The 12,748-nt window shown below is 44.3% G+C and overlaps 1 protein-coding gene across 1 annotated transcript in view; it reads left to right on the forward strand.

Annotated features, from left to right (window-relative positions):
- COL24A1 (collagen type XXIV alpha 1 chain) overlaps positions 1–12,748 on the forward strand; it is a 910,546-nt gene that overhangs the window by 646,216 nt on the left and 251,582 nt on the right. The window contains exon 26 of the mRNA XM_069641689.1: positions 5,387–5,440. Coding sequence (XP_069497790.1) covers positions 5,387–5,440 — 54 coding nt within the window. The remainder of the gene's footprint in view (positions 1–5,386; positions 5,441–12,748) is intronic.

The raw sequence follows: 12,748 nt of genomic DNA on the forward strand, positions 1-12,748 counted from the left end.
GGTGCCCTTTACACCCCGAAGAATAGCTATAAACTCTGAGGTCAATAGACTAATTCAAAGAGTTGGTAACCTAGGTGGAAATATAGCTTTGAATAAAGGGTGGCCACGCCTATGGCTATTTACCTGCTTATTAAATAACCATTCCATGCACATCTGGCACCAGTTAATGTGGAAGTTGCCAACATATTTCTAGGTGGTAGCCTAGGTGGAAATATGGCTTCGAATAAAGGGTGGCCAAGCCTATGGCTATTTACTTGCTTATTAAATAACCATTCCATGCACATCTGGCACCAGTCAATGTGGAAGTTGCCATAATATTTCTAGGTGGTAGCCTAGGTGGAAATATGGCTTCGAATAAAGGGTGGCCAAGCCTATGGCTATTTACTTGCTTATTAAATAACCATTCCATGCACATCTGGCACCAGTTAATGTGGAAGTTGCCAACATATTTCTAGGTGGTAGCCTAGGTGGAAATATGGCTTCGAATAAAGGGTGGCCAAGCCTATGGCTATTTACTTGCTTATTAAATAACCATTCCATGCACATCTGGCACCAGTTAATGTGGAAGTTGCCATAATATTTCTAGGTGGTAGCCTAGGTGGAAATATGGCTTCGAATAAAGGGTGGCCACGCCTATGGCTATTTACTTGCTTAGTAAATAACCATTCCATGCACATCTGGCACCAGTTAATGTTGAAGTTGCCATAATATTTCTAGGTGGTAGCCTAGGTGGACCTAGGTGGAAATATGGCTTCAATTAAAGGGTGGGTAAAGAGAAAAATAAGGGTAATCCCTATTTTTTGTTCTCGGGGTCAATCCTGTAACAAGGGAGGGAAATCTGGCAAAACACGAATAACAAAATTAACTACCGCTCTCTTACTCCCAGATATGTGATACAGGACAGTGCATGTGGTGCCGATATTAATACTTTTAGCGGACAAAGCACTTCACAAGACTTGTGCTCACTTGTCAAAAAAGATTAAGGGCCTAATTCCCAGAAGCGTTTTATAATGGCAAACCCCCATTGGAGAACGCTCTGTGAATAAGGCCCTAAATCATTTTATTAACATACAAAAACACATTGTAAAACCTTTCAATAAAACACAATACATAAAAATAATAATACTACAGACCATATATCTATACACTGTGGGTGAGTGTATGACTAGCTAGAGCAAATCAATATGTCACACATAGTCATCAAGACAAATAAAGAAAACATTTGTATTTCACAGTGTTAACACAAAAAATAACAAATACCCGGGTTGTTACTGTCTCTATTTTTAGGTTGCAGCACTTATTATTCTAGCACCTAAAATGTGTCACAGAATGTTTTCTAGAGAACCTCAGTAGGGTTTTCCACATAGCTACATGAAGCATCAATCGTGCTTCATGGAAAGTCGACATATCGTTCGGCTCACACAATACATACTGCACTATTCCTAGTACTGCTGCTTAGAGATGTTAGAGGCCTTCTTCAGGACGAACAACTTGCTTCTAATCAGGAAAAAAAAACAAATGGTCTAAAAAATCCTTTCCACGCTGTAAAAACAGATGCTTAGGGACTTGAGCTTTCAAAGGGCCGACTCTTTAATAGATGTCTGGTCTACACAAGGGCCTTTTGGCTACCTTTGATGCTGTGTAATTAACACACAGAAGAGGATCCCTTCTTAATGTTCTTCCTATTCCTTACAGGAAATCCAATTCTTATTTTAGAAAAGTCAACCGAGCAATGTGCTGAATGACAACAGGGCTCCAATCTTTTTGAGACGAGCGAAGGAGCTCTTAGTTTGTTTGTGTTCGCTTGTGAGTGTCTCCCGGAAAGCATCACAAGCGAACACTGGCAAACTAAGAGCTCCTTTTTTCATCTCAAAAAGATTGGAGCCCCCTTTGTAATTCAGCACACTGCTTGGTTGACGTTTCTAAAATAAGAATTGGACTTCCTGTAAGGAATAGGAAGAACATTAAGAATAGATCCTCTTCTGTGTGTTAATTACACACCATCAAAGGTAGCCAAAAGGCCCTTGTGTAGACCAGACATCTATCAAAGAGTCGGCCCTTTGAAAGCTCAAGCCCCTAAGCATCTGTTTAACACTGTGGAAAGTATTATTTAGACCATTTGGGTTGGGTTTTTTTTGTTTTTTTTCCCCGAATAGAAGAATGTTGTTCATCCTGAAGAAGGCCTCTAACATCTCTAAGCAACAGTACTAGGAATAGTGCAGTATGAATTGTGTGGGACGAAACATATGTCGACTTTCCATGAAACATGATTGATGCTTCATGTATCTATGTGGAAAACCCTAATAAGGGTTCTCTAGAAAACATTATGTGATGTATTTTAGGTGGCAGAAAAAGAAGTGCTGAAACCTAAAAATAGAGACAATAACAACTGGATTTTTGCTATTTTTTGTTTTATCGCTGTTAAATACGAATGTTTTCTTTATTTGTCTTGATGACTATGTGTGACATATTGATTTGCTCTAGCTAGTCATAAACTCACCCACAGTGTATAGATATACGGTCTGTAGTATTATTATTTGTATGTATTGTGTTTTATACAAAGGTTTTACAATGTGTTTTTTGTATGTTAATAAACTGATTTCATCTTTTTTGACAAGTGAGCACTAGTCTTGTGAAGTAGTTTGTCCTCTAAAAGTATTAATAGTGGCACTGCATGCACTGTCCTGTATCACATATCTGAGAGTAAGAGAGGGGTAGTTAAATCAATTAAAGGGTGGCCACACCTATGGCTATTTACCTGCTTATTAAATAACCATTCTATGCACATCTGGCACCATTTAATGTGGAAGTTGCCATAATATTCCGCAGGAACCAAAACGCGCTGGATGGGATTCCTCAGCAACTGCTACTTAATCGATGACAATTCCTCAGAGTATTATTTCTATATATCATTGATACTTTGCTTTTGCAGAGGGGATGCTGGCCAGCAGTTCAGGATGGGATTCAGGCTATTGCACATGGTTGGTCATCTTATGTAATTCACAGATGAGATCAAATATGATGGAAAGAAATGCTGCACAGAGAAATTCGCCCTGGTGAATAAGTATGGCTTTCAACGTTTCCATACAACACACAGAGTTTTACCATCTGCACGGAGCACAGCTACCACGCTGAATGCTCATTTCTGCTTGTAAATATGTGCTTTCTCAATCCCAAACAGTGGCAGAAGAAGAACAGAATTAAGAATGTGTCCATTAATTGAAATGACCCCTCTGCAGCGAGTGCTGATCTAAGCAGAAGCAAATGAACACGGGGCGGTGTCAATGGTAAACGCAAACGTTCTATCACCACTAATTCAGTGTGTACGCAGGCGGCACTACTTCTGCAATTTCACCTACGCTCCCCTCCCGCTCTAGCCCACCAGCCAGTACTTAGGTGAACATACCCAGAACCTCTCTACACAATCCCAGCTTCCGCCTTCAGGCCTCTGTCCTCGTTTGCTTATTGGTCGCTATGGAAAGTGAAAAGGGGCTCCATAATTTACATTATTCATGGCGGTCATCTTGAGATGGGAAATGTTTTCATTGATGCGACATCAAGCACATTGCCTGGCGTTGTAGTAAAGGAAAACTTTTAAAATGCTGTATTAGCACACCAGATGTTTTTCTGGAGGGGCTTATGGCGATAATAGGCACAGCATGGTAGGAGCCAACCACCCTCTCTGGTAGTCTTGGGTGGCGGGACATTACCAGCGAGTATGGCTCGGTACAGCAGCCCTAATTTCCTTCTATGTTTAAACCTCATGTATTTTAAAGTACTTTTGTATGGTGTATACGTGAAGCATTGGCCTTAATCTACATGGTGTTTGTCAGTGCTCGGCTATGCCTGCTGGCATGCCAGAGGTGGAGAAATTAACCCATTTAACGATTCAGCTGTTGAATGTGGAGCTGAGATGTTGGGGCTGGAAGGGGTGCAAACAAGGAGGCGGCCTGACCACCCAGGGTGGGCTCCGGTGCATTGCCTCGGCTCCCCCTCTGCTCCCAGAATCCACAGTCATGCAATCTGCCTGCAATTGCGGGGCGTAGTCCCTAGTATTCTACCTGGCCTGGAGAACGGGTGAGGGGTGCATTCCCACCGGGCTACAAAATGTACCGCTTGTTATCATGACCACCACACGCCTACTTGTTCACCCTGCTCTAAAAAAGAAGACCGCGTGTGCAATTCAATTTAGGGAGTGTGGATTCTGGCAGTCACCACCTTACCGCCACTGAATCGAGCATGGCTATGGGCTACTGAGCGTGTCAGCAGGATTCTACTGCCGCCTCCTTCCTCAGAGCCCTGTGCAATTCTTTTGACTCTTATGTTTTTTTTCCTTATATTGCAATGTAAACAAAATGTATCTTGATTACTTGTGTGTGTTACAACACTAACTCACTTTTACCTTGTTTAAACTAAGAAAATCCTTCCCTCTTTGAACATACAAATAAACCTCAAGCTTTGAGGTAGTCTTGTTTTAGTTGAAAAGAGGTTATCATGGCCTATATTTTCCTTGCCAGAGGCCAATCCTTCTTTGAGTGCAGCCGAACACCCCAGGGTTGCAAGTGAACTTTCTGGGATGCGATATCCTGTAAACTGTCAGTTCTTACGGGGGCGGGACAAAGGGTAAGCTGAATGGAAAATGAAATGATGTTTCCAATCGCCATGTTTTGATTTCTTCGTGGAAATACAGTATATCCTGAGGGCGAAGGCCGCGTCTCTCCCAATGATTGATTGAAGAGCGGGACTGTGGGTTGCACACACACATGGTATCATTTTGCAGTAGACAGTGGTTCACCCACCACCCCAGACAGGCACCCCGTATCTGCGGAACCTATCAGAGATCTAAGCCTGCTGCTGCACGGGCCCTCCTCACGGATGCACTAAATGAAGCCATTAAGTCATTAAACAGATACAGATGTGCCACTTCTAATGCAGTGTTGACTGTGAATCCATCAACACATGCATGCAAACCTGTCAGTCGTGGAATGTGTTGTTCCTTTAAATGTACGTGTTCCTTCCATAACGTGAGGCGCCAGGTATTTCAAGCAAGACGTGCGTGAAGGGGGTTCATTCACAAAGCACCCCGAATGTCAGCAGCCCTCTTGAATAGAAAAGGCTCCTTAAATAAAGCGGCATTACCGAGTCCAAAAGAAAGTAGAAAATGTGACGTTTCATTTTCTAAACATTTCAGTTAATATTTAAGGTCTGCTTTAGGTACTTCTGCTTTGATGTGCCCGTTGTACCCTTTCATTAAACACTTCAAAAATGTAAAGAACAGGTAATATGTGGCAATTTTCGAGCCGAAATGCAAAATTGAAATTTAAATGTATATGGACTGAAATTGTTGGCAATCTACCGTATTTATTTGTGTCGTTGTTTCCCAAAGGGAGAGCGTGGCAGTCCAGGTCCGGAGGGCCCTCCTGGAGAAAAGGGCATTGTGGTAAGCATGGCGTGGATTGGACAAGGGCGGCCGGGCTGCAGAGCGGGCAACCAATGCCAAGAAACTTGATTTAATTACTGAGGCTGAGTTTTGCTGTGTGACAGAAAGACTAATGTTTCCCTCTAAATACTTGTTGAACAAATGTGCTGTGCTGTTGTCACTCATACTCTGTACTCCGGCTTGCAAAGATGAGCCAGGCCTTCCAGGACACTCATATTTAAATATAAGCACTTTGGTACATTAATCAGCAAAAAGGACGTTCTCCAAATACTTATAGCTTTCTACCTACTCTTTAACACTGATTTATAGCTGGTTTCACTTGCCCTGGAGGACACGCTTAAATAATCCAAGGTAATGCTTGGTGTGGTGGAGGTGTTTCTTTGCATAAAATACATCATCTCTGCTATCTGAACAGTGTGTATCATGGGTGGCTTGCCAGGACAGTCAGGGTTGTCCAACTCCAGGCCTCGAGGACCGGATCCATGCCAGGTTTTCAGGATACACCTCATTAATAGTCATGAGGTAAATTTGCATACAATGATTCTAAATGTATACACATTTTTCCTCATGAATATTAATGAGGGATATCCTGAAACCCCATCAGGATTCCAGCCCTCGAGGCCAGGAGTTGGACAACCCTCTACAGTTCCTCCTTTGGCAGTGGTAATATCCTCAGCCGACCCCTGCGTACACTACTGTATTCTGACACTGAACAATGGAGTAAGGGATATATGATGTACCTGCGGTGATTCAATATTAGAAATGTAATATCCCTTTATGCTGTGCCTTAGCTTGTTCTTTAGGCCTCCCATGTGTCCACAGGAGGACACTGAGGGGCTGATTCATGGAATTATTTGCGCCAAAAAACGGGGATTTGTGCGCCATTCTGGCCGCAAATCCCCATTTGTTAAACCGGGATTTGCGGGCAGAATGGCGCACAAATCGCTGTTTTTCAGCACAAATAATTCCATGAATAGGCCCCTATGTCTCAGCAATAAAGTTATTTCCAAAGGTCACACAATTTGGACAAGCAAAATAAATGGAAGTGTAGCACAGACCTCTTAATTCCACAGCCACAACTTTATCAACATACCATGTATCTTCTCAGTCAAAGGCCACCGACTTCACCACTGCAAGGATTGTATCTTTTGCAACTGTGGCTAACATATTGGCCTTAGGGAGAAAGTGGAGGGATTGCGGTACAATCCTTATTCTCCAATCGCCGCTCCATACTCTCTTGACTATGCACAAACTAGGTCTCCATATTACAAAGTCGTTCTCATTTTTGGGGGAAACGGCCTTTACTTTGACATACTCGTAAAGGTCACTATCCTGAGTATATTTGATTGCACATTGTGAGTTGGAATTGCACCTGACTGCCATGGTTCGATACAAGAGAAAAATAAACCTGGTTAGAAAAGGCAAAAACTTAAGCATGTAGAGCAGTAAAGCATTAAGAAATTCTTTGATGAGACACTGCCTATTGGCTGGAGAGTAAATGATCCAAAACAACACTGAGAGAACACTGAAGTGACTGCGGTTTCTTTCATTTTCCAAATAAAACCGCTTTGATTTTATGTAACTGAGGATTCTCAGCCTGACTGTTAAAATTCAAACTGCATGTGAGTCTTTGAAAGATCCAATGCTGGAGAAGGTACAAACTTAAAAATGAAGAGCAGTAAAGCATTAACAACCTCTATGACCTATACTTATTGGAGTAGTCCCAACCAGATGCTCCGCTCCTTAACTCTGCTACACTGATTCATACAGGAAACATTCAAGTGAAGTGAATCATCACAGTCGTGCACAACAATGTCAATGTGTCAGGATAATCTACTGTCATGTTCAGACAGACCAAGCTGGCAATGTGGGCATTAATAGACTATGGGAGCAACGCTATCCTTAATACTAACAATGGAATAGTCATGCTGGCTTCCCCATGAAGCTAATATTTCAATATTACACAGAAACTCTCAATCTATCTCAATCTGAAGGTTGTATCTCCTCCCTTTGCTACCACGGTTCCCTCAAATTTCCCACTCCCACAGTAGTGCTGTTTCTTTCTTCCCTCTTATAGAAGAATAGTTCTCTCCAAACTACAGGATCACTGACTGCAGTCCTATTCCATTTTCAAGACATCTTTTTCATTGAGCACCTACAGGCATGTTCTCCTTTCCAGTGTCTCACATTGAGTAGTGCCAAGAATGCAGTTTTCTAATGGATTCTTTCCTCCCACAGTTTCCGCTTTTCTGCCACAAGGGGGCACACTGCAGCTCTGCATCGGCTACGCTGAATGCCTCCACATGCCCTGCTCCTGACATGACGTTGGGACCAGTATATATCAAGGTGCTGCGCCCCAGGACCTCAGTTCTTTTTTTCTGTGCCCTCTGTTAGCTTCTGGAATACTGCTTAGTGTAATCCCGTCTAATCCTGCTAAGACCTTGGGTTTCAAGCTTTGCTCAAACTGTGACTGACAGATGTCAGTGTTCTGCCCCCACAGGATCTGCCTGTACTGTCTGGGGGAGGACAACAACACCCAAGACTACGGTTCGTGCCAGTCTGTGTGTCAGTCTATGCACAGAAAGGCGCTACGGGAAAGGGCAGCTAAACTGTTCACCTATTTCCACAAGGAAAAATGTGACCAGAGGACTCGTTCGAGATCACAGGATGTAGAGAAGAAGGGGGAGGGCAAGTCTCCTGCCCACAAGAAGAAGAATCACCACAAGAGCAGTTCCTCTTAACATCCGTTTTCTTTTCTTCTTCCTCAAAGAAAAGGAGTCATCACTCAAGTGATTCCACAGAAGTACCATTGCCAACCCAATCCTGTCCCACATGAATGAGAGGCATTTCACCAGAAGATGGTGGACTTCTTTGCTACGGCCCCAGCACTGACAACTTGGTCTTAGCACCTACAGGTCCCACCGCGCTTGGACTAACCGGCAGTGAACTTGTAGGGAACCGTGACCTGTGTGCCCATGTGCTCGGCTCTGGGTCCCAGATGCAATGGCCCATCGCTGCACCGTTTGCCTCTGCCTTTGGAATTGGAACCACTGGGGCCACCCTCTCTGGCCCCAGCACTGATGTTGTCATTTGGTGTTGAGGAAGCTACACCCTAATCTCCATGGCGGCCTTTGAAGACAGGAACACATGTTCTATTGGTTGTAGGGAGACCAGAGACTTCCCTGAAGAGTTCTACAAGGGAGGGGATTGGCTGTTAGATCCGGCCTCTGACTTGCAGGAGGCCAGCCATTTTGAATTCTCCCTGGAGTTGGAGCTCTTACCAATGCCGACCAGGGGAGCCACAGGTGGCTTTCCAGCTCTTAATTGGGGAAGTAGTTTGCACTATAAACTTGCAGCCATGTCCAGACTAAGGCACAGTTTTAGCTGACTGACATTATAGACAAGTGCCACATGCCTGGCATTGGAAGCCTGGGAAACTCAGTTTTAGTCTTGCTTTCGACAGGGACTTAGCCAAGTGACTGCTACTGCGCCATGGTCAAGTTCTCTTTACTCTGGTCTGTGGTGGCAGGGACGGTGGAATACTTTCCAAAGTGGGAAGTAAGAAAGGGTTTTGTCTCTCTTATTCAGAATGGCAAGGAGGCATACCAACAGATGCTGCAGTCTATCCTAGACACAGAGCACTGTGAAGCACAGGCAATGGCCAAAAGCACAGTCATAAGAAGCCATTACTGGATAAGGGTCTCAGTGATTGCCCTGGAATTGCAGTTCAAGCTCCTGGATATGCCCTTCGACAGGCATAACCTCTTCATGGCCAAGGCCCATGACTCATTCGAGAGGTTCCAATCCTCTAAGGCTATGGCCAGGTCTCTCGGCCTGGCAGTTCAGTGCTTTACGGCATACTCTGGTAGAGGAAGGGAGTTTCATCCCTCTGGTTCCTATGCCCCCAGCAGCAGAGGTCAGATGACTGTGGGATACAGCAATTGCACTGATTCTCTAGAGGTAGGGGAGTCCCCAGGGGTGATTTCCAAGTCTCAGCAGTGCCATCTGCTGCTCCAGGTGCAAAACCTGTGTGAGAGCGATATCTCATCAATCTCCAGTATGAGGGAGGATCTGCTTGATCAGTGCAGAATGGTTTCGCACCACATCAAACACCTGGGCCTTACAGGTTGTCCAAAAGGGAGATTGGCTCCCATTCATTCAACACCCTCTGGACCACCCTCTCATGTCCCGCTGTTAGGAAAGAGTTCTCTTTTAGCAACTTTTCCTCCCTATTCTATGGACCCCCACATGTTTAGCTTTTGTTTATGAACCTGTCCTGACCGTTTGCAGGGAAATGAAGCCTTCAGCTTTACTTCCCTGGCATTTTGTTACAGGGAAACTGATCAGTCCTTCAGACTATCAGCAGTGGGAAACTATGTTTTCCTTTTTGGTATTTTTACCTTTTACGTTTTTGGTAACATTTTAACAGTGCACACATCATCTTGCAATTCAGTGCAGTGGGAATACTTTTGTTTCACCCCATTCTTTTACACTGGGATTTATGGTTACTTTTATATGTGCCTAAATACAAGCTGTTGGCAGCAATTATATTTTTATCATTTTTGTGTTATTTCTAGTGTGCACATTTGTGTTTACCTTGTATGGGTACTAAACATGGCTAGTGCCCTTAAACGGCTATTCCACGAGATTCTCACTTGTTCTTTGGCCATATTGTTGTTTGACCTTCTTCCTGCCTTCTCAGGTCAGGAAACCCCATAAAAGGTCTTGCACTTGCCCTAGAAAGCTGCTGCTTTTGCGGGTTAGTGATGCCTTTGTGTGTGCTTGGCTAATGAAGGGGGTTGGATTTTCTTGTCCCATCCCACATCAGTGGTGCTTGAGATTCTAGGTGTGTGGCATAAGTGAAACACACAGCGGTCCCTGATTGGACTACTGCTGGCTTTTTGAATGGTGCAGATCCTTCACATTGGTTGGCTTGAACTTGCTTCCAGCCAGGATTTCGGATAAGAAGAGGACTCCTGCAGCCATTTATTCAGATCAGCGTTGGAGCCAAGTATCCAGTGCAGAAGAGCAGCTGACTGAAGATCCATGGACAACTCCCGAAGAGGCCCAGTATCCCTTCTTATATGTGGCCCAATGAAGCCCTGATTGACTACCTAATATGCAAAGGCCATGATCAGTGCTTCAAATCTTGGACTGGTTGGACCAACTTGTCTTAACCCATTCTCTAGAATCCAGCTGTCGTGAGACTTAGGGAGCTTCCCTGGACCACCCAGTGGACGGACCAGCTCTCCAGTCAGCTACCTCGGTTGAATCATCGCCATTCTGCATTTATCGCTGAAACTTGAGTAGTCACTAGCTTGTAGTATATGTCGCCTTCCTGCCAATTTTCAGCCTCCCAGCTTCAAGGGATCCTTCTCTGGAAGGTATTTTTCAACCACGACTGGAAGAACGCCTTCTGTCGCCTAAGTGCAGTAACTGTCCCTGCAGCTCCTCTTCTCCCGTCTGGTGAAATGTCCTGATGAGGTCTGCATCAGTGCCTCCTTCATTTTTTTATTGCAAAGGGTTGCACTCTGCTCCTGGAACCGGCCAGAAGAATCTTTGCACCCACAGCTCCTGGGCACCTCTCACTGGACAAATAATGGGAAACCCTACCTACAGCGACCCCCAGTCAACCCATCTAGTCATCTGGGAAAAACAGAGTGAAGGAGGTAAGTAATCGCAATGCATTTGTCTCCGCCAGTTCTCCTTAGAATAACCCTTAGAATAAAGTTTGTTTTTTCCATTCCATGGCTTTTTGCCTGGATCTGTAAGATAAGAATACAATTTTAGTTACCAGTAACTTTGTTGAATATCTTCTGAAGCATGTCACCCACACAATAACATTTCCTACATCATACCCTTTTCCTAAGACAAAGCTTTGTGACATTTGGGCACAAGGCCCCACTCATCATAGGAATAGGACATATAAAGTTAGGGTATAATTCTTGTAACTTGGTTCCATTCTACTGCATCAATAATTACCTTATTTTTGTTGAATAAGTTATGTATGCATTCCTAAAAACTTAGTTGATTGTATGTATGTTTTATTATTGAGTGCTGTGTAATGTTATCACCTGCTTGTTCCATTCCCTAGTTTGTGTTTTGGGCCTAGAATAAATATAGTATTTTTCTACTTACCTGTCTAAATTGAATTATTGTGTGCTTCAGTGCGTGGACTCATTGTGAACCCCTCAACCCCCTCACACTGTGCAAATAGCCTTGAGTGCTTTCCACGTTTACCTTGATTGGGTTTTGGTTAACCTCTCAGAGTTACCCTGTTCACTAGAACTAGGGTGGCCTCCTAAAATCTGTCCACCAGGCCAGGTTCTAGAAATCCACCTTAAGGCCCCCCAATGCCTCCAAACACCAGCCTATTGTAAGAGGCCTGTCAGCTTCAGGAAAACGTGTGATAGAACATGTTTCACACTCAGAATGATTCAGGGGATGGTATTCAGTTTGCATCCCATTTTGGTTCTACGTCTTTTGAATTTGTTCCTTTGCAAGATCAAATTCAAGATGTAACATTGGCCCAGATGTGCCACCCTCTTGATCAGCATGACTGGTTGGTCTCTTGGTATCTTCAGGATGCTTATTTCCACATGCCGATCCATGCGAGGTACAGGAAATACCTACGATGTGTGGTAGTCTACTGCCACTACCAATTCAAGGTCCTGCCATTCTTTGGCACCTAGGGGCCACACCAAGCTGTTGGCAAGGGTTGCAGCTTGACTCGGGAGGTATAGCATTCATGTGTCCCCCTACCTGGATGACTGGACTGGTTTATCCAAGCTCACTCAACAGACCAGGCATTGGCACATCTGTAGCACACACATGCTCCCTATTGCACAGCTTGGGCTTCTCCTCAACCTTTAAGAAGTCTCAGGTTGTGCCGTCCCAATCCTTCTGATTCACCAGTGCAGTTTTCGACACTCGCTTTGGAAGGGTTTCCCATCTCAGGACCGAGTAGTGGACATCTTTCAGGTGGTTCAATTCCTCCAATATCAGGGAAAAGTTGCAGCCTCCTTTTTTTGTGCAATTGTTAGATCTCATGGCTCCATGCGTTCTAATGGTGCAGGAGGCCTGACATACATGCGATCACTTCAGCAGCTGCTCTGTTGCCAGTGTCCCAATTCCAGGGAAGCATGTTGGATCTGTTGCAAGTTCCGGATATGGCCTCTTGGAATCCTGGGCATGGTGGTCCCTACGAGACAATCTGGTGAACGGAGTGTTGCTTCGGCAACCTTGCCCTCTATTGACAGTGGTCACCAATGTTCCTTTGAAAGGTTGGTGTGCTCACCTGCAGGACCT

The sequence above is a fragment of the Ambystoma mexicanum genome, chromosome 1q (assembly GCF_040938575.1).
Source record: "Ambystoma mexicanum isolate Mex_15411 chromosome 1q, UKY_AmexF1_1, whole genome shotgun sequence".
In the NCBI taxonomy this organism is placed as follows: domain Eukaryota; kingdom Metazoa; phylum Chordata; class Amphibia; order Caudata; family Ambystomatidae; genus Ambystoma; species Ambystoma mexicanum.